This window comes from Oncorhynchus gorbuscha, linkage group LG16 (assembly GCF_021184085.1).
Source record: "Oncorhynchus gorbuscha isolate QuinsamMale2020 ecotype Even-year linkage group LG16, OgorEven_v1.0, whole genome shotgun sequence".
In the NCBI taxonomy this organism is placed as follows: domain Eukaryota; kingdom Metazoa; phylum Chordata; class Actinopteri; order Salmoniformes; family Salmonidae; genus Oncorhynchus; species Oncorhynchus gorbuscha.
This window is the reverse complement of record NC_060188.1, coordinates 27,081,771-27,104,529: the sequence shown is the minus strand read 5'-3', so window position 1 is coordinate 27,104,529 and position 22,759 is coordinate 27,081,771. Positions and strand designations below refer to the sequence as shown.

General features: G+C 42.2%; 2 protein-coding genes across 2 annotated transcripts in view; both read right to left on the bottom strand.

Moving 5' to 3' along the window:
• Positions 1 to 1,778, bottom strand: part of LOC123998743 (LIM and SH3 domain protein 1-like) — a 52,443-nt gene extending 50,665 nt beyond the window's left edge. Inside the window, exon 1 of the mRNA XM_046303863.1 lies at positions 1,418 to 1,778. Coding sequence (XP_046159819.1) covers positions 1,418 to 1,486 — 69 coding nt within the window. The 5' untranslated portion in view covers positions 1,487 to 1,778. The remainder of the gene's footprint in view (positions 1 to 1,417) is intronic.
• A 1,166-nt stretch (positions 1,779 to 2,944) lies between these two features.
• Positions 2,945 to 21,253, bottom strand: LOC124000478 (plexin domain-containing protein 1-like). The gene is made up of 14 exons (XM_046306853.1): positions 21,070 to 21,253; positions 6,927 to 7,081; positions 6,224 to 6,367; positions 5,922 to 5,991; positions 5,613 to 5,735; positions 5,403 to 5,521; positions 5,167 to 5,266; positions 4,977 to 5,069; positions 4,739 to 4,820; positions 4,597 to 4,657; positions 4,343 to 4,478; positions 4,036 to 4,071; positions 3,791 to 3,948; positions 2,945 to 3,663 (listed from the first exon to the last, which is right to left on the bottom strand). The coding sequence occupies exons 1-14, from the start codon at positions 21,143 to 21,145 to the stop codon at positions 3,544 to 3,546; spliced, it is 1,473 nt and encodes a 490-aa protein (XP_046162809.1). The 5' UTR covers positions 21,146 to 21,253; the 3' UTR covers positions 2,945 to 3,543.
• Between the last annotated feature and the right edge of the window lie 1,506 nt (positions 21,254 to 22,759).

Genomic DNA, 22,759 nt, shown 5'->3' with positions numbered 1-22,759 from the left:
GTATTCAACTGAAATGTGTCTTCCGCATTTAACCCAACCCCTCTGAATCAGAGAGGTTCAGGTGGGCTGCCATAATTGATAACCACGTCTACCATGCCCGGGGAAAAGTGGGTTAACTGCCTTGCTCAGGGGCAGACCGTCAGATTTTTTAAACCTTGTCAGCTCAGGGATTGGATCCAGCAACCTTTCGGTTACTAGTCCAACGCTCTAACCACTTGGCTACATGTACCATAAAGGTAGTGTCCTTTCCGTTGACAGCATAAATAACAATGAGCTGCACAAGACAACATGCTGCAGAACATGTGTTACTGCAGTACTGAGTGACAAGAGACTAAACGGACAAGACCACAATAGTAGAGTGACTGCTTTATATTACACTTGCTAGCCTGTGCGTGCACACAAAGCCCTCGCAGATGGATGTTGTGACATTGTGTTTACTTTTTTTAAAGTATTGACAATTTCCCTTAAGGTGTGAAGCATGGCTCTGTTCCCTTTGAGTTTTAAATCTTCCACACTCTGATAGATTACACTTCCTTATCCGGAGTATCTTGTGTGAGCTGCTAGTAAACACTGGACTTTGATAAGGCACTGTATTGCAATTGAACAACCCCAAATTATTGTTCCAACCTGAAAAACCAAGATGCTTAGCTTGAGTCAAATTGACACTGACACAAATTACACCAGGAAGTTCTGGCTATGAAATTCGCGATGGTAACGCGTCACATGTTTATTTCTGGATTTGGAGAGAACTGAAACTAACGTCAGCAACTAACTTTGAAATCACGAACGTACTCATTTCGCTAGCTAGAACTGAAATGAACAATTTGGGCTAACCTAGTAAGATAGATTTCACAATGCAATGGAGTAAAAGTTCATCTGTGACCAGCAAACTAGTTCATCATAATTGATCGTTGTATGCCAATCAATCACAATCTGACACTGACTGGTCTTATATTTGGCTGATAGCAATGCTAACGACATTTCTGTCTTTGATAACGTTAGCTAGCTAACCAGACGTTAACGCAGCGAGCGAAACTGGCTTGTTTGTGGTGAAAACAGGAAACACTTCGTTCAAGCAATGAAATCTGTGAAAATCCAACGTGGCAAATGTGAAATAAATGTAAACGTCTAGTTAGCTAGATAACATTACTAATTAGTAAACCCAATTAGCTAGTTAGCTAAACGTTCATCAACAAATCAAAAGAGCAAGCTAGCTAACGTTATTAGTCTTTCACAATCACATCCACACAGACAGGTAACGTGCCATCTAGCTAATGTTAGTTAGCCTACCTGCCCAGGCATCACAAATCATTAAACACGCTAAAGAAATTTGTATTGAAAATGGAATGTATAATACACAAACATAAGCAGGGGCCTGCGAATTCAAATGTTTGGTTACAAATATTTGTTCCCTTACCTTGTCCAGACAATTCACTTTTTCCGTGGGGTACACGATTGTGCCACATCTGCCACACGACGGATTCATGTTTGAGGAATGCTGTGTAGTCGGATAAATTAAACGATAAAAACAAAAGTATCTGTCAAGTAAAAGTGTTCTTCCCAAACAATACGGGTCAAGTTTGACGGCTGGATTGATAAAATCCCGCAGATTGTTGTCGTTCTATCCGCACAGCTGGCTGTCAGTACACGAACCAGAGACGTAAAGCGCGGGCACGGCGCCTCTCTTTCCAATGCCGCGCTCCCGAGGAGAAAGGAAAGGGGGCGGTCCCACAAGGAGACGCTTGATTTCAGAGGCGACGTTATAATTGGATAAATCCCGTGATCAGATATCAATCTATGGAGATCGATCAGCGTATACTATATTTGATACTGAAATCCAACGCAAATAGCAATACTCAATGCTTTTCAGTTGGTTGATTCCATGGAATGCGGAACTAGATTTATCACACCACCAGCACTGGTCGTTACTAGTTACCACAGCCACAAAGTAATAAACTCCGCCTATTTCTAAAATGTATATTCTTTCAATTTGATTTTAAACCTAAACCCAACCTTATCCCTCAACTTAACCACACTGATTAACTTATGTCTAACCCTAATACTCAATTAAGACCAACAAACTAATTTTGTGTTGTTATGAATTTGTTTGATAAAGCCAATTTACTTTGTGGCTGTGCTATCTAGTGGAAACCACCATCACAGTGGAACAGGCGCATGACAACATCGTGAACATGACATACAGAAAATGTATCTAGAATACACGCCAACGCTTTTTATTTCACATGATGATCATGCCATCTGCTACAATATCTATGTAGGCTGCTGTGAAGGCCTACATGGAATACAGTTGCAAATGAGTTTGGTTTGGGTGACATCTGCTGTCACAAATCAGAATTGGTTTCACTGGTCAGGATGCAGAGATTATAGGCCTTTGAGTTTTCACTTTGAGTTCTCCTTTTCTGATTGACATTATAATTAAATTATAATTATTTATTCATTCTAATGGCTTTATTCGTTCAAATTACTGCATTTCAAAACATGATCCTCAATCTGGGGTTAATTTGGAAGGTCAAAGTCATGTATGAAGAGCATTGAATTGCCTCTGATCAATTTATGAAATACATTCTTGGCATACACAGTACCAGTCAAAAGTTTGGACACACCTACTCATTCAAGGGTTTACTTTATTTTGACTATTTTCTACATTGTAGAATACTAGCAAGACATCACAACTATGAAGTAACACATATGGAATCATGTAGTAACCAAAAAAGTGTTATACAAAATACATGTTATATTTTATATTCTTCAAAGCCACCCTTTGCCTTGAGAGTGTACAAAGCTGTCATCCAGGCAAAGGGTGGCTACTTTGAAGAATATAAAATATATTTAGATTTTTTTAACACTTTTTTGGTTACTACATGATTCCATATGTGTTACTTCATAGTTGTGATGTCTTGCTAGTATTCTACAACTTAGAAAATAGTCAAAATAAAGAAAAATCCTTGAATGAGTAGGTGTGTCTGAACTTTTGACTGGTATATAAAAAAAGCAATACAGGAACAAAACATTCAAACATGAACTGTACAGAGATTATCATTGAAGAACATCGTCAACTGGTCTTCGTTCTTGTCATGGAAGTGCAGGGATACAGAATCCTTTATAGTGTTTTTCCATGGATGTTGATAGCCATAATGTATCACTGTTTATTCCAGTTACACATCCCATGGAGGTGTGTGGTAAATGGTGAGACAGCAATCCGTACCTGCTGAGAAACTTGGAACTCAACAAAGAAATTCTAGCAAAGCCTAAAAGTGGCCTCTTCTCATTTGTCCCTTTCCCGAAAACCTGAGTCACGGATGTGTACGAGAAGCGTTTAAGACTTTGTCCACCAAAAAGTATATACAATATTTTTGCCAACAAAGACAGGGACTAAATTGAAGTGATTATTGAAAAATGAATGAACAGAAAAACATTATTTGTGTAATGGAGTAGGGAATGTGTGTGTAGCTCTAAGCTCTCTCCTTCCTCTCCTACAAACTCATTTTTCTCTCTTCTTCATCCAGTTGCTCCTCAGTCCGGTCAGCACTGTCCAGCTTCCATGATCCCCTCCTTCTCGTGACCTTCGACCTCCACCTCTGCGTAGTTGGAGTGGAATCGCTGCTTCCTGAACTTCATGGAGGGCCAGTAGCTGTTGCGTCGCTATTGAAATAAGATCAAACAGGTCATTGTTTTGAAAAGGTTATAGAGAATGGGAGTAGAAGTCTACATCTAGCAGGACACAGACTGACAGGGCTGGTTGAATGTGAGCCCTGATAGTGTTACTAACCTGTAGGATGTAGAGTGGTGAGGCAGCAGAAGGATGAGAGTTGATGTAAAGAGCCAGCAATGTCAGAGCCAGCAGTAGCACCAATGCAGCTACTACACCTGCTATAACTCCTGTGTGAGCTGACCCGTCGTGTTGTCTCGGAGGGCCTGTCTTCACGTCTAACCAGGAAAGAGAGACCATGTACAATCAAAATCCTGTAACATAGCTCCATACAGACAATTCAAAGAGAATCAAGATCCACCCACCTTTACCATTGTATAGAATCACACGTTTGGTGTTATCTGCAGGAAGATCAAATGTAGGATCAGTTTGAATATTGAACAGTTAGGACTCAAACTGCTTCCATTGTTATTTTCCTGAACTCCATTTCTGTGCAATTTCTTTGCATGTTCTAAGAACACTCAGATTACTGTAGGCACTGGCTAAAAACAGACACTGATAGCTAGAGCATTACTATGGCATCATTGTTCTTGCTCTGTTTAACACTGCTGCAGGCACAGTTGAACTCTGATACTCCGATATAAACCCTCCCAGGCACACTCATTTACACACTTGATTTACTCTCCGTGGCAGGGCCTTCTGGTAGGGGCCCCAGGGGTGTGGTGACCTCAGAGTCTGAGGGAACTGAAGGGTCAATAGAGCTGTCTGGTCCCCCCTTGGAATAATCCTCACAGGTGACATCTTTTGCCTGTCCATATAATGGATGGGAATTGTGGTTTTAACCGAGGAAGCTGAGACTGTGATTTACATTTGATGTACAGCACATGTAAAGTATGTGAACGTTCATTGACATTGTCCAATTCTACCTCTTCTGAACAGGCGTAGTCCAGCCACTCCTGCCTGTGTCTGTCCATTCCGTCTGAGCATCTGAAACAGACACAGATGTCAAACGCAAAGGAACAAGGACTCCTTTATTCAGATAGCGACCTACACTCCTCTCCTGCTCACCTCTGGAGGACGTTGCACCAGGTACAGCCAGAGGTTAGGTTGGACGAGAGGCAGAGTTCACAGCTGTCATGCTGCAGACAGGCTGGACAGAGGGAGGGAGAGACAGAGACCTGGGTTTTGATTCTGTAGCGACATGATTGGCATTGGCAATAACATTATACTACGCTGTGCCTCTGACTGGTTATTGAGGATGAAATGTCTGAGTGGCCTGTATGAGGGATAGCGTTTAGTTGCTTACTAGGCAATGCAGTGAACTCAAAGGCAGAGTTGTTGGTGATCTTAGTTGTATCGATGTCCACCCGATGGTACTCGTAGAGCCGACGTCGGGCATCTATGTGAGAGATATCATTTCAGATCATTTTAGCAAAAGTCTTTGACATCAAAGACTTGCCAACCTGGATGTGGGTTAGGGAACCCTTGCTTCTAACCTGAGGATTGAGGGGAAGGCAGGTTCACCATGAATGCATCTGACAACCCTGCCTTCACTTGGTGCTCAGCAGAACTTATCACCTCCACTGGCAAAGGTATCTGAAAGAGCGAGAGAGACAGGTAGAGAAGAATTGACAGAGTGTGCCTGGCGTTTAGATACAGGCATTCAAATACATTCAAATCAGAGACATGTTGTACAAGGTTCATAAGTGTGCATGTTGTAAGTCTCTCTCACATCTCTGTAGCTGAAGGTGATGGTCCCTGTGAGGTGCAGGGCAGCCTGGAAGGTGTATGCCCCCTCTGCCTCCCTCCCATGGAGTCTCACCCGCTCCCACTGCACCACAAACACCTCACCTGGGGTCAGTACAGGACAGGTCACATCGAGGTCAACCAAGGGTCAAAAGTAAAATAACAAGCGCTGTCTTAATGTTACTCTATGGCTTACCATTGTCCAGGTACTGCACAGTAGACTCCTTAGAGAAGCTGGGGTCAAAGTTGGCCATGAGGGGAGCGATGTACTGTGTTGCTGTCAGCATGCGGTGTGTGACCGCTCCCATGAAAATAAACCCTGAAGAAGGTCAGAGGTCAGGGTTCTATGGAGATGCATGCCAAGTGGCAACTGGTAGTTACAATAGTTCACTCCTTCTATGCTTAACGTAAGTAACAAGCAGGAAGTAGAAAGGAAGAAATGTGATAAGTGGCTCCATCTGAGTTTGAACAACTTGCCATGTGTCGAAAGAATAATGAAATGTACCTCCTGTTGCTATGGTAATCTGCCTCAAATAATGTCCGTAGAAGGGGAAGTCAAATGAGAGGGCAACCTTCTGGAATAGGAGGAAGAGAGAGAGGGAGGGAAATGAAATGTGCATGAGCATAGGTGTGTGTGTGTGTGTGTGTGTGTGTGTGTGTGTGTGTGTGTGTGTGTGTGTGTGTGTGTGTGTGTGTGTGTGTGTGTGTGTGTGTGTGTGTGTGTGTGTGTGTGTGTGTGTGTGTGTGTGTGTGTGTGTGTGTGTGTGTGTGTGTGTGTGTGTGTGTGTATCTAAGTGTATAACTCACCGCAGCCTGTCTGTGTGTATTGGACAAAATGCCATGCATTCTGACTTGGCCATGTCCTAGGTCGTTTAGATCTACCCAGAGTTCATCTGTGCGCGGGTCATCGGGGCCAAAACTACGCCATGAGTAATACCTACCAGCGTCCTCCTGTTATGGAAACAGTAGAGGTGAGTGCAAGAGGAGAAGTTGCGGGATGAGATGGGAGAGATAGTATAATGGTGTGAGAGGGAGTGGAGATGAAATGTTATAATGAACAACAGGGTTAATAGTGAAAGCAACATTTGAATGCAAGCCCACATAAACAAACAAACACACATTCTACATTGAGTTCCAGTCTCCAGTTTATTGCATAGTAGTATCAAAAGAGAGGGATACTAAATATGAAGAATGCAGGGTGCGTACGAAATAAGTTATGCGGATACGCTTTTAGAAACCTTAGGATATCCTTGAATGTCTTGGATTGTACATTTCAGCAGCAAGTTTGAACTGATTGACTGCATTTTGATTTGATCTACATTGTTCAACTCTTTTCAATATACCCTCTGCAGTCTAATGCGTTTCAACATGGATTTGTTTTATATAAGGCCAGCAGAGAGCAGTATTCTACCACCACAACAGGAACAAGTGAATCTCGCATTGACATACTGTACGTACACATCTTGTCCACACTAGTGTGTTGTTGGACAACTTCCCCAGCGCCACTCACCACTAAGTGTGTCATGTTGTCTGGTAGGGTGTCGATGGTCAGTCCTCCTCCCAGTACTTCCCTGGCCACCCTGGCGTCACCCAGCCACGGTTCTCTGGGGGTCCTGTGTGATGGCCTCTCATCATGCTGCTGTCCATTCACATGATACCGCATCGCTGTCCAAAACACAGTGAGTCAGTGACACAGATCAAGTCAGTGTCAATCAGAAGGTGCATGTCGGAACCCACTCGGTCACATTATAAACAAATCAAGCATCTGCTTTAGGCAGAGTTGGGGAAGCTACTTCAAATTACTTCTCACGGTTGGAAGTTAAGCTACACTAAAGCTAGCTACTTTGAAAAAGTAGTTCACTACATCAGAACTACTAAATTATCATATCTAAATCTGAAATGTCATGGACTACAAATTGGAAGAACAGAACACTCTGGTGTCAGATGTTAACAAAATGTATAATTTAGCCCATTAAACACAAATCAGTTTAAAGTGAGAATTAGGCAGGTCTTATGCTGAAAAAGAAAAGAAATTCTTGCCTACATCACCCATATTTTCTTTTTGCAAAAAAACTTCAGTAGGTAGCTACACCCATGGCAAAACAAAAGTCATTCTCTTCTGAAAACACTACCAAGATTAGAATTTTGCTAAACTATCACAAAGCTAATACAAAATGTAGTTAAATTACTAGTTGAACTACATGTAGTTCACTATTCCCCAACCCTGGCTTTTGGTTACTGCATAATCCTGAACTGAGTGTGTATTACTCAATGCAATGGTTTGGATATTGTGGGCTGAAAGTGAACATAGCATTAACATATCACTGGCCATGAGGGAATGCTGGCATGCATCTCAACTTTTGAACTCCTTTTTTCCTACAACTGCACCTGCACGCACCCATGCATGCACACACACACACACACACACACACACACACACACACACACACACACACACACACACACACACACACACACACACACACACACACACACACACACACACACACACACACACACACACACACACAAGACATGTGTTGGCTGGACCACAGTCTAATCACAATACAACAAACTAGAAAGGCCTTGAGGATTTCTTGTTTGTCTGCCGCTTTGCTTTTCTCTCCTCCTCCTCCTCCTCCTCCTCTCCTTGTCTTGCATATCCCACGGACTGCAATGTTCTGTCTCTTGGATCCAAAGTTGTGAGCAGTTCCCAAAGCTACTTACAACACAGCATATGTTCCACAACATTCTGCTAAAACATTATCCAAACAAATAACTCAATGTGGATTTGAAATCATCTGGGATTAGGAGGGACCAATCTCTGAGGACCTCCGTGGTTATCAGATAACACATGTGGGGACATCACTCTGCTTGAGGCCACAATGCATCTGGTTATTCGGCTTCTCAGGCCGGAGCCATATAGAGATTTTGTGTTTGGAAATGACAGAAATTACCGATTCAACAAGAATGCATATACGATTTCATCCGTTTTCAATTTTCCATGTGTGGCCGTAGCCTCATTCAGGTTTTGATTGCACGTTGTGATGTAGAGCCCCCCACTGGACATTTTGTTTAGTTGCGTCTGGTTGGTTTTCTTTTAAAGTACTTTGAGTAGGGGGCTGAAAGCAGAAAGTGTTTTGTTCGGTTTGGGACATTTCTCAGTGCAGTCTGGTCATGATCTGTTGCTGTCATTTTTGTTATTTGTTTGTTTATCGCATGACAATTGCTTGTGAGTTATTGAGATGGTTAGTTGCCAGTTCATCTATCTAAGTCAGGAGGTGTTTTACATGAGTGGTGCTGGAGATGTTGTCTATGTGTGGTGCTGGAGATGTCTATGCTAGCTAGATTCCATTGTTAGTTCTGCTGGCCTATCGCCATCCAGTGTCATACAGATGCTGGCTAGCATTGGTTGCAACATCCAAGCCTTCTCGTTTATGTCAGCAGTGTTGTGTTTTATGTGCACAGAACATTGTCCATGCGTTAGATTTCTTTATTGTGCGTTTCTGTATAGAATACTGTTGCGAGATAAAGTTGTACATCAAGCTTTATTTTCAAAATTTGACTGCTGACACGCACATTTCTGAGGGATTGTATGAATTGCACAAATGATCAAAATACTAAAATATACAGTTGAAGTCCAAAGTATACATACACCTTAGCCAAACTCATTTAAACTCAGTTTTTCACAATTCCTGACGTTTAATCCTAAAAAGAATTGCCTGTCTTAGGCAAGTTAGGATCACCACTTTATTTTAAGAATGTGAAATGTCAGAATAATAGTAGAGAGAATTATTTATTTCAGCTTTTATTTCTTTCATCACATTCCCAGTGGGTCAGAACTTTGCATACACTCAATTAGTATTTGGTAGCATTGCCTTTCAATTGTTTAACTTGGGTCAAACGTTTCGGGTTAGCTTTCCACAAGCTTCCCACAATAAGTTGGGTGAATTTTGGCCCATTCCCCCTGACAGAGCTGGTGTAACAGAGTCAGGTTAGTAGGCCCCCTTGCTCGCACACACTTTTTCAGTTCTGCCCACAAATGTTCTATAGGATTGAGGTCAGGGAATTGTGATAGCCACTCCAATATCTTGACTTTGTTGTCCTTAAGCCATTTTGCCACAACTTTGGAAGTATGCTTGGGGTCATTGTCCATTTGGAAGACCCATTTGTGACCAAGCTTTAACTTCCTGGCTGATGTCTTGAGATGTTGCTTCAATATATCCACAAAATTTAACTCCCTCATGATGCCATTTATTTTGTGAAGTGCACCAGTCCCTCCTGCAGCAAAGCAACCCCACAACACAATGCTGCCACCCCCGTGCTTCATGGTTGGGATGGTGTTCTTCGGCTTGCAAGCCTCCCCCTTTTCCTCCAAACCATCGTTATGATGGTCATTGTGGCCAAACAGTTGCATCTATAGCTCTGACTATGAATTTGAGAGTGGTTACATTTCTGTAGACCCATCCCTCAGCCTTCAGAAGATAAAACATGAGGTTAGGTCAACTTTGAATATTAACCATTTTTCTTTTTTTGTTATATGCATTGGACTATTTTGTGTATTATCACCAAATTGAATCAAATCCAGTTGTATTGGTCACATACACGTGATTAGCAGATGTTATAGCTGGTGTAGCGAAATGCTTGTGCTTCTAGCTCCGGCAGTGCAGTAATATCTAACAAGTAATATCTTACAAATTACACAACATATACCCAATACACACAACTCTAAGTAGAAATGAATTAAGACTATATACATATGGACGAGTGATGTCAGAGTGGAACGGACTAAGATACCGTAGAATAGTATAGAAAACAGTATATACATATGAGATGAGTAACGCAAGATATGTAAACATTATTAAGGCAGCAGCCTCTAATGTGCTAGTGGTGGCTGTTTAACAGTCTGATGACCTTGAGATAAGAAGCTGTTTTTCAATCTCTCGGTCCAAGCTTTGATGCACCTGTACTGACCTCGCCTTCTGGATGATAGCGGGGTGAACAGGCAGTGGCTCAGGTGGTTGATGTCCTTGATGATCTTTTAGGCCTTACTGTGACATCGGGTGCTGTAGGTGTCCTGGAGGCCAGGTAGTTTGCCCCCGGTAATGCAATGGACAGACCTCACTACCCTCTGGAGAGCCTTACGGTTGTGGGCATAGCAGCTGCCGTACCAGGCGGTGATACAGCTCGACAGGATGCTTTCAGATGTGCATGTATAAAAGTTTGTGAGCGTTTTAGGTGACAAGCCAATTTCTTTAGCCTCCTGAGGTTGAAGAGTCTCTGTTGTGCCTTCATCACCACACTATTTGTGTGGGTGGTCCATTTAAGTTTGTCAGTGATGTGTACACCAAGGAACTTGAAGCTTTCCACCTTCTCCACTGTGGTCCTGTCGGTGTCGATAGGGGGGGTGCACCCTCTGCTGTTTCCTGAAGTCCACGATCATCTCCTTTGTTTTGTTGACGTTGAGTGAGAGGTTGTTTTCCAGGCACCACATTCACAGAGCCCTCACCTCCTCCCTGTAGGCTGTCTCGTCATCGTTGGTAATCAAGTTGAGTTGGAGGCGTGGCTGTCCATGCAGCCCTGGGTGAACAGGGAGTACAGGAGGGGGCTGAGCATGCACCCTTGTGGGGCCCCAGTGTTGAGGATCAGACCCAGGGCCTCAAGCTTAATGATGAGTTTGGAGGGTACTATGGTGTTGAATGCTGAGCTATAGTCAATGAACAGCATTCTTACATAGGTATTCCTCTTGTCCAAATGGGATAGGGCAGTGTGCAGAGTGATGGCGATTGCATCGTCTGTGGATCTACTGTGGCTGTAAGCAAATTGAAGTTGGTCTAGGGTGGCAGGTACGGGGCGATAGCCATTAAATTCAGTTACCTTTGCCTTCTTGGGTACAGGAACAATGGTGGCCATCTTGAAGCATGTGGGGATAGCAGACTGGGATAGGGAGATATTGAATATGCCCATAAACACCCCAGCCAACGTTGACAATCTCACTTATTGTCAACGTCGTCATTACATGATGAGTTTTTAACTGATGAACTTGCTTTCCTGATTCAGACAGCTTCAATGTTGCGCAACTTTTAGGAATTTTTCGTCCGACTCTGAAAGAGGGGGTGTGTTCATGACGTCACATTTACTATATGAACGTTACCGCACGTGTTGTTTTTTTTTCAAACGGAGTGTCTCTTCTAACTCTACATTTAGGAACCTTCCTGTACTGTATACATTTCATGTTTTGTCTCTTGCTTTCAGTAGACGAAAGGACGTTTTCGAATATCGGTAGGCATATGGCAAACAAAAAAGCAAAGAGATTCCATCTGTGAATCTCACTCTTCCCGGTGGAATCACCACGAACATGCCGTGGTCAGCACGGCTGCTGCAAATTCTCTCTGAAAAGAACTGTTGTTGAGCAGATCAAACTGACTTGGGTAACAGGCGGGTAGTAACACAGTCTGCAGTCGGCTCACGTTTGAATTGTCTTACTAGATCAGCGAGGGAAAGAGATGTTTGTTGTAATCGTATACCGTGTGTGATAGAACTCCAACTCAGAACATGGCCATTTTTGGTAGCCGATTTTGTTGTTGCACCGACTGGGTGGAATCAACCCTGGCTGGCACAAACAGGTGTTCATTTCATATAAACTGCCCTTTTCTGAGTCAAATCACTTCATTCATTTAAACTGTTCAGAACGTCTAGGTATAGTTAACCCTAAGTGAATAATCTGGTGCTTGACAAACACTTGCCAGCAGTTTGTGTCCGTGTGGCTTGTCTCTGACAAATCTGAAAAGAAGCCTATGTTTAGTATATAAATAGAACACTAAACCAAACACTGAAATAACCTGCAAGTGGAATGTGTGTTGGCAATGATCTGATTCTATGGTGGCCACAAGTGTTTGTGTGGGTGGGTAGGAGACAAAAAGTAGGTGTTAGTTATATAACCTATCGGTTAAGTTGGCATACCTCACACACTAAAATTAGTAGACTGGGGGAAAAACACAGGCCAGCTGCTCAAACCATGAAAGTGCATTCATTCACAACACCTAAAAAATATGGTTCTAGTGATCACTTCACCAGCGATTAGTGATATTCTATCCAAAGCCCTCATCAAACCACATCCACAGGATGAGTATTACTAGCAATGTGTTGACCATACTGGCACCACCCATATTTGTCTGGGCTCATTTTGTCTGATATTTGCACGCACTACGAATACAATATTTCTTCTTGATGTGCCATCTTTTGTTTCATTACAGCATCAATGAAACATGACTGCTGAATATGGAGATGGGCGTTGGAAAACAGACTGCATAAAATACAAGGTGGTCATTGTTATAAGGTGCCTCTTATGGTATGTAAAACATAGCAACAGCAATGCATTGCCACAATATGTATAGCTTTATTCTATCTGTGATGGTCTGCATTGCAATCAGTGGTCATGTTTTGGAAGGGAGGGGTGTGGAGGGAGCAGGGCTGTAGTTGGTCAGCTCTGATCAGTTCAGTGGTCTAGAGTAAAACCCTCAAGGCCATCGGTACTTAAATCACTGGCTTATCACCAAGCCAACAAGAGGAGCCTGCCTGTCTAGAGGATTCTGATAAGAGGGCAGGAGGTGGAGGAAGAGGTCTCACTTCGGCTTGTCACCAAAAGCACTCACAAACTTCTACAGATGCACAATCGAGAGCATCCTGTCGGGCTGTATCACCGCCTGGTACGGCAACTGCTCCGCCCAACAACCGTAAGGCTCTCCAGAGGGTAGTGAGGTCTGCACAACGCATCACCGGGGGCAAACTACCTGCCCTCCAGGACACCTACACCACCCGTTGTCACAGGAAGGCCATAAAGATCATCAAGGACAACAACCACCCGAGCCACTGCCTGTTCACCCCGCTACCATCCAGAAGGAGAGGTCAGTACAGGTGCATCAAAGCTTGGACCGAGAGATTGAAAAACAGCTTCTTATCTCAAGGTCATCAGACTGTTAAACAGCCACCACTAACATTGAGTGGCTGCTGCCAACATACTGACTAATTTCTAGCCACTTTAATAATGGAAATTGATGTAAAAAATGTATCACTAGCCACTTTAAACAATGCCACTTAATATAATGTTTACATACCCTACATTACTCATCTCATATGTATATACTGTACTCGATACCATCTACTGCATCTTGCCTATGCCGTTCTGTACCATCACTCATTCATATAACTTTATGTACATATTCTTCATCCCTTTACACTTGTGTGTATAAGGTAGTGGTTGTGGAATTGTTAGGTTAGATTACTCGTTGGTTATTACTGCATTGTCGGAACTAGAAGCACAAGCATTTTGCTACACTCGCATTAACATCTGCTAACCATGTGTATGTGACAAATATAACTTCATTTGATTTAAAGGACTGTTTGTGGTAAGGAGTCACTCTTCCATCCAGACTGTTTTGCATGTGTTCCGTCCTGCTAGTAGGATGATTGCTGAGAGAAGGGAGTGAAGAGGGTTTAAGTGCAGCTAAGGTTCATACTCAGGCGATCAGGTTTATCACTCCATCCTATTTGTAAATCATAAATGTCTTTTTTTGTCTACGTTATCGTTTGAGATTCTTACAGGGTATGTTTTTATTGGCTCTAGCCGAGGTCTATTTCAAAGGAAATGTATACACATTTTACATTTTATATACATTTTTTCTATCACTAAAACATAATGACCCCTATCTTGAAAGCATGTACTTACTGTCCAACTGGCTGCGCTAAAGGCTCTTACATCCCATAACTGATATAGATCCTATAAATCCCTGTAAGTTAAATTCCTATGCATTCTTATAGCCTGGTCCCAGATCTGTTTGTGCTTCTGCCTACTCCATTGTCAAGACAAACATATGTTTGGCATGACAATTCCAAAAGGTGTTTCCATGTACATTAATTTAGCAGACACTCTTATCCAGTGGCGCTTACAGGAGCAATTCGGGTCTATGTGCCTTGCTCATGGGCACATCGGCAGATTTTTCAGGTAGTCAGCTCGGGTATTCGAACCAGCGACCTTTCAGTAAGTGTCCCAACGCTCTTAATGGGTAGGCTACCTACTGCCTTGCTTGGCAAGCGAGCAGAAACAGACAGACTAGCACCAAGGCTAGTAATTATACGGCATAACTCTACAGACTATTATACCCAGAGCAGGGGGAGAACAATTAAATACTACAAGAGGCTTCAAGTCGAGATAAGGAGTATATAGAGGGCTGTGAAGGAAATGGAGGGGACTTAAGGGCAATTTAAGGGCAATTAAAATGCTAAAAGAGTGTGAGAGGCCTGTGATAGTGGATAGTGTCATGAGGGAGATTTGGTCCTAGATTGTTTTGTATCCTTGCTCTTCTTTTTGAGGAAAAGTACGGGGACCGTCTCTGCAAAAGAAAATATCAAAAGTCCAATTGGATCTTTGGTGTCACGTTTTCCCCATAGACGTATGCGTTTGCCAGCACTGCAGCATGTTTCTGGGGAAATGAGGTGTGGTATGGTTGGTGATGTAAAACATATAGGACCATTCTATTTCTATGGCTACAACATCCAATTCTCTTGTGAACCCAGTTCCAACACAGTTCTACAATCCAGGGTCATCTCACCAGATGGGAGAGAGAACATACAGAGCCAGTTGAAGAATCAGGCATATGTGACTATAGTGTTCTAGAATGTCTGTTTTTAAAACCAGCAGGCTGGGGTAATAAATCATGTATTGCAGTGGCTCCCAAACTTTTTCACTCTGGCCCCCCTTCCATCATTGGCGAACATCCTGTTGAGTGTTCATGTGATATCTGAGTTTTAAAAAAAATATATTTTTTATTTATTTAACTAGGCAAGTCAGTTAAGAACAAATTCTTGTTTACAAAAGGCCTCCTGCTGGGATGGGGGCTGGGATTAAAAATTTAAAATACATTAAATTAAAATATAGGACAAAACACACATCACGACAAGAGTGAGTGCCTCAAACATTACAACAAAATCAATGGGCAAAAAAATCGACCAATTTTTTTTATAGCTAAAATGGGTTAGTTGATCTGGACATTTCAGACAAGTTATAAATATCTCTCTTAACGTCTGCGATGACTGACATGACAAGGCGAAAACTGTAGATGCACTACCCAATTTGGTGCCTTCTACTATTACAAGTTTTAAAGGTATGTTGAAAGCCCAACTGACTTCCACCCCATGCCGACCTCTCGACCCCACAGTCTGGGAACCACTGTTGTATTAGAATGCCTGATGACAGAGGAGAAATAGGATGTGACAAGTGAGAATACCATTATAACAGAAACACCTTCTCTGTTATAATATAAGGCCCACACTGAGTGTCTGGCCTGCTGAAACACAGGAAACTGTCACTTAGTCACAGACCTCAGGCTTTCCTTTCATTTGATTTGAATTGTCTAAAACAGAGGTCAGGTCTGCAGAAAAACTACACCACACCCTCTCTCAACATGGTCAAGTTTAAACTACAACTCATAGGCCGATAGACAGTCAAACAGTCTTCTGGCCTGAGCACTAAAATAACCCTGATGCTAAGAAACCACTCAGCCCATATTATCCAGGCTGGTTTCTGTGAGTGGTCAGTCAGACCGGGGGTGAGAGGGCACACCCTTTCCTGCATGGGAGCAGCTGCCAGGGCTAGCCCAGGATCAGCCGGATGCCACACTAATTCCACAGATCAACTCAATGTGGCCGATCATATGAATATGACTGCCTTCTTTAAAAAAAAAAATTGCACTGACTCTATGCACACTCACTGAACTCTATGCACACTCACTGAACTCTATGCACACTCACTGAACTCTATGCACACTCACTGAACTCTATGCACACTCACTGAACTCTATGCACACTCACTGAACTCTATGCACACTCACTGAACTCTATGCACACTCACTGAACTCTATGCACACTCACTGAACTCTATGCACACTCACTGAACTCTATGCATACTCACTGAACTCTATGCACACTCACTGAACTCTATGCACACTCACTGAACTCTATGCACACTCACTGAACTCTACACACTCACTGAACTCTACACACTCACTCCCACTGACATTCTAGCACATGCACTTAATTTCCTCACATACACATAACACGCACACTGGCACTCTGTTATCATATATCCTGATGCCTGGTCACCTTACTCTAATACATATCTGCTTCTATCACTCCTGTATCCCTGCACATTGTAAATATGATATAGACAATGACTCTGTTTATAGCATACTTACTTTGCAGTGTTCTTGTTTCTATTTCCTGTTTTTGTTCTACTTTATTTTATAGCACTACATTGATATTGGTTACTGCATTAGGAAATAGCTTCCAAGAAAGGCATTTCACTGTACTTGTGCACGTGACAATAAAAGCTTGAAACTAGAAAACCCACAGCAAATGATCATTGATACCTGAATTATAAAGTGAACTTTTGACCTAATATGGCAAAAATATTGCTAAATATGTTCAGCCATTCTTATGGATTATTGAAATGTACGTTGATTATTAGGCTTTGTGACCAGGTCATGGCGTTGCCTGCAATTTTATACCTAATTTCATGCAATTCAAATGTGATAACTAATGCCCATGAGGCGCAGAGAAAAAGTATCAGTTTTACACTTTGTGTATTCTATTATTCTACCTCTCAACATTAAGTTGAGACCCAACTGAGTTCCTAAATATATATATTTAAAACATTTGGTCCGCAGGCCTACAAAAAGGGCCTGCAGGCCAACAGTTGCCCATCCCTGCTTTACACTGACACATACTGCATGCACACACACTCACTCACTACAGCTGCAGTGGTAATTGTAGGGTCAGAACCACAAGAGGAACAACCACCATCCAGAATGCCAACAGAAAGTGACTGTGAAGAGTCTGAAAAACTTGCATCAAGCAAATTGTCCTCACGTTATAACTTGAACACATTACTCATATCAGTCAAATAAGACTTGGCGGGTGGCATAATACCCCCAAAACGTATATATGATAAAGCCTATAAGGTAGCAGGTGTTATGCTGAAACAAGAGATTTTACATTTTGAAAAAACACCAAGATGTCTTCTATGAAAACAAGAGAGCAGTGATGACCTCACACTTCCTTTGTTATGGTGAAACTCAATCTCTCAGTGGATGAGGTAAAGGAATTCATTCTGGTTTTCATTGTACGATAAGACAAAGCCCATAACGAACTAAGTCAGGCAGCTCAATGAAGATCAGTGCTGAACCATGTCTTATTCCCCAATGCCAACATCACACCTCATCATCCAGAAAATCACTTTCTTTAACTCTGCCAAAGAATCGCTCAAGGGAAATTCTACCACTTTTCAACCTCATTTTCATTATTTCCAGCACAATATTTCTACATACGTGAAAATGGAGCATTTCTATGCTTTGTAGAAAAAAATATAAAGTTATAATGTTCTAGCCGATGACACCATTACATTTAAAACACTTAATTAAGAAACGGTGATTTTCAAACACTATGAGATGCACAGTGACATGGGAGCAATAAAATACCCCCCTTCTGACTAGAAACAAGGTTTTGAAAATCACTGTTTTAATTTGTTTCTTTTAATCCTACTCTGTGATGTCACAGATAACCATTATTTATTTTACATTAGTTTATTCTCTTTTTGACCACAGATCATAGAAACGTGACGTGAACACGTATGTGGACACTGGTATGGTGCTGGAGATAATGAATAGGATCTTTGTCTCCCTCCCTGCTCCTCTAACCCTACTTCACGGATCCTTCTGTTCTCTTGAAACTTGCCAGGAGTGTCTTTATCGATGTCACAATGACCCTTGCTGTTGCAGATCCAAATCTCCACGACAGTGAAATCACATCTGTGGATGTCAGCCACACAGATATTTAGTATATCCAGATTTATCCATTCCAGTTTTTTCTGTTCAGGCTTGGCCCCAGTATGGCTGGACCAGACACAAGTCATTTGTTAAGTGGAATTCTCAACAGGACAAAGAACAGAGAGCCAAGCTCTGAGGTCAGCAGCCTCACAATTCATTTTCATCCCTCAAACTGTGTTTTCATAATCTGGTTTAGATGCTGCAGAAAGCTCTCGAGGGGTAGCTCCACTTGATCCTATTTCAAACAGCTTCTTTTTTTTACACTGCATGTAAAAATAAAATAATCTAATTTTATGCTGTGTAAGATAAACACAAAAAGCAATTAATTTAGCTCAGTGAAGAGCTGTTGTTGTTTTGAAGGTGGTAGATAGTATCAGTGAAGAGTTGTTGTTGTTTTGAAGGTGGTAGACAGTATCAGTGAAGAGCTGTTGTTGTTTTGAAAGTGGTAGATAGTATCAGGGAAGAGCTGTTGTTGTTTTGAAGGTGGTAGATAGTATCAGTGAAGGGTTGTTGTTGTTTTGAAGGTGGTAGACAGTATCAGTGAAGAGCTGTTGTTGTTTTGAAAGTGGTAGATAGTATCAGGGAAGAGCTGTTGTTGTTTTGAAAGTGGTAGATAGTATCAGTGAAGAGCTGTTGTTGTTTTGAAGGTGGTAGATAGTATCAGTGAAGAGCTGTTGTTGTTTTGAAAGTGGTAGATAGTATCAGTGAAGAGCTGTTGTTGTTTTGAAAGTGGTAGATAGTATCAGTGAAGAGTTGTTGTTGTTGTTTTGAAGGTGGTAGATAGTATCAGGGAAGAGCTGTTGTTGTTTTGAAGGTGGTAGATAGTATCAGTGAAGAGTTGTTGTTGTTGTTTTGAAAGTGGTAGATAGTATCAGGGAAGAGCTGTTGTTGTTTTGAAGGTGGTAGATAGTATCAGGGAAGAGCTGTTGTTATTTTGAAGGTGGTAGATAGTATCAGTGAAGAGTTGTTGTTGTTTTGAAAGTGGTAGATAGTATCAGGGAAGAGCTGTTGTTGTTGTTTTGAAAGTGGTAGATAGTATCAGGGAAGAGCTGTTGTTGTTGTTTTGAAAGTGGTAGATAGTATCAGGGAAGAGCTGTTGTTGTTTTGAAAGTGATAGATAGTATCAGGGAAGAGCTGTTGTTGTTTTGAAAGTGGTAGATAGTATCAGGGAAGAGCTGTTGTTGTTGTTTTGAAAGTGGTAGATAGCATCAGGGAAGAGCTGTTGTTGTTGTTTTGAAAGTGGTAGATAGCATCAGGGCAGGAGAATGGGATGCATCTACCTTTCCTCAAGGGATTTTGGAGCAAAACAAAGGTCACGAGAGGGTGACAGTCAGCGAAGAGTACTAGTGAAATCAAATAGGAATTGGGAGCAGAGATTTGGCTAATAAGGGTTACAGGGTTTATTGAAAAGTGAGGAGATCATAGAAAGAGGAGTGCAGTGGTGGGACAGTGGTGGAGACAAATCTAATTACTCAATCTCTGATGAAAGGCTTTACATGGCTAGGAGGAGAAACACATCGCGATGCATCCCCCTCCATTGGTCCACAAGCATTCCTGTCACACCCCAAGCACACAGAAAAGCATACACTTTCAACACACATACATACAAACACACATGTAATATGTCATTGTTGTACAGTATCTGTGTCTATAGTTTTGTTCAATGTTGTGTCTGAAACTTTTTCCCCCCTGCTGCTGTTGGACCAGGTGTCTTTTGAAAAAAAAAAAAAGATTTTATCTCAGTGAGAAAGACCTGGGTAAATAAAGGATTTTAAAAAACGCACACGATTCATCAAGCTACCACCTTTTTTGCCTACATTCCCCAACAGTTTCTCTCTCTCTGTCTTTTCACCTCTCCTTTCCCACCCTGGACCGCCTGACTTTTAGGCTAGCAGAGTGGCAGGGAGAAATACTTCCAAATCTAATGTTAGGCAGAAGCTGTTTTGTGGGATTGTTATTCTGAGTCATTTGCACGTTTCTGGACCATGGTGTTTTTTTTATGGTCACCCTTTCATTGCAAACTAGGAACTAACTTTTCTGCACAAACAAAGAGTATAAAGGTATGCCCGTTTCCAAACACAATCATGAACCTGTACCATTTCCCTTATATAAGTCAATTAGTGAAAAACTGTGTCTTCAAAGACATCTGTACGTAGGTTATTGAAGCCATGAAATACAAAATAAAAAAGAATGCCATAACGCTTACAGCTTTACTTTCATGTTAAATACAAAAGTTGCTATTATTCCATGTGATCATAAGTTGTTGTGACATCTTAGGATGGACCTGGGAGAGCCATGAAGGAGAAAGAGAGATGGACAGATGTAAATGGCATATGTTATGTAAATAAAAGAGGATTCTGGAATTTAAAAAAGGGAGAGAAGCGCCTGGATGAGGTGGTATTTTGTACGGCAGAAAGTACAACACCCGAGTGACCTGAAGAGAGGCTGTGTGAAGCAATGGGGGCTGCTGGTGGGAGGGCGGCTCATAGTAATGGCTGGAACGTAGCGAATGGAATGGCATCAAACATGGAAACCATGTGTTTGATGTATTTGATACCATTCCACTAACTCTGCTCTTGCCACTACCACAAGCCCATCCTCCCTAATTTAGATGCCACCAACTTCCAGTGGTATGAAGAGAGTGATGCATGGGGGGAAATGAGGAGAGAAGGAGGGAGGAGACGACAGGTGAAAAAAAGGTGAGGAAGTACACTGAGACAGGAGAATCAGGATGGAAAACACAGGAGAGGTAGGGGAAAAAGAAAAGCTTACCTGTTCGTTGCTGAGCCCAAACTCTTCCCAACTCTGCCTGGGAGAGAAAGATGAGCAGCAGCACACTCAGACACATGTTGTTCAGCAACAACAAAAACACACAGCTCTCTCTTCACTCTCTCTTCCTTCTTCTCCCTCTCTTCTCTTTCAGCCACAGAGTTTCTCCTGGTCCCAGTCACCCTGTAGCTCCCTCTCCTCTCCCTCCCTCGCGTGCTCTCTCCACTTACACACTCTCCCTCCCTCTACAGCACCCTCTCAATGCTGTTCTTCTGTTGCCATGGCGATGACAAAGACAGAGGGATGATCAGGCGTAGCAGCTGAGGAGATGAAAGTGTTCTCTCTCTCCCTGCGTGTCCTGCCTCTCTCATGTTCTCATCCTCTTTGCTTTTGATGTGCCCCACTCTCTGTCTCTCTCCTTCCATATTTGGACTTGGATTCTAGTGAAATCGTCTGGAATCACAGTGGGGCCCTCTCTCGTATCTCTGAGGGAACTCAATAGTAGATGCCATGCCATCTCCTTGCCTTGGACAGTGATATAGTGCCTTTGTGTTCAGACGTGGCTGCTGCCGAGAACTAAATGAATGCAGTAAAAACAGAACAATCTCTTCCCGGAATCTGTCTATTGACCTTCTGGTTATAAACTGTAGTGAAGAACAAGTGGTTAACAGTGCTTCTAACCATACAGCCACCATACCAGATAATTACCACAATGACATATACAGGTACTGTCCATAAGCACTTTAGTTTTGGTTTTCGATGCCCACTGCTATTGAACGTTGATCTGGTCAATACAGAACAAACATATTGTCTGAGTACTTAGCATACGTTCTGTGGGTCTTATGAAAAAGAGGTATGTCTGGTTTTGTTTGGCTATGGTTTAATTTCCAGGCACATGCGACAGCAGCTCTGCCTGTTATACTGCTCATATAAGCTTTCCTTTACACACACTGTGTGGTCGTCTCCACCATCACTCCGCTTCTCTCTCAGCTGTTCCATTACAATCAGTTCCACTTTGAAGAATCAGCCTAGAGAACGCTGGTGAGGAAATGACAGTTGAGACTTTTCAAGATTCACTGCTGGAAAATGTAGCCTACATACTAGGGCTAGGGACATATTTAGTAGGGCATGATACTCAGAATGTCATTGAACATTGGAATGTTACAATAGAGCTGACTATTCTCTTGCACAATGAAAAGGATCAATCTCGGTTTTACTGTAAACAGATTTCTACGAGTATGTTCTGAATAAGCTCCCACAATTTCATTTGCTTACACTGGTCTCTACTGGTCATCTGGGGAATTACAGCAGAAATAGAGGGAGAGACCTGAATTGTAAGTGACTCACATTATTCTGCGGGTCATTCAGCCTTTTCCACGAGTCAGTCAGATTCAAAGAGGTCAATAACATGTTGGATCTGGATGTAAAAATACAAACCTCCGAAGAATGTTCTGCTGTTCCAGTGTCATTCACCTCAACCCAAACTATTTCTCATATTCAGCTCCTCTCCTGTATTACAAACACCCACTCAGTTCTGTACTCTTTCCCTCTCATTTAACAAAGCTCTTCTCTCTCCATCTTCCTCATTCACTCTTTTTTTAGTAGCCCTCTCCCTGTCACCCTGTCTCTCTCTCTCTCCATTTTTCTGTTCCTCTTTCATGTGTCTGCACATCTGATCCTCCTGTGTTGTGCA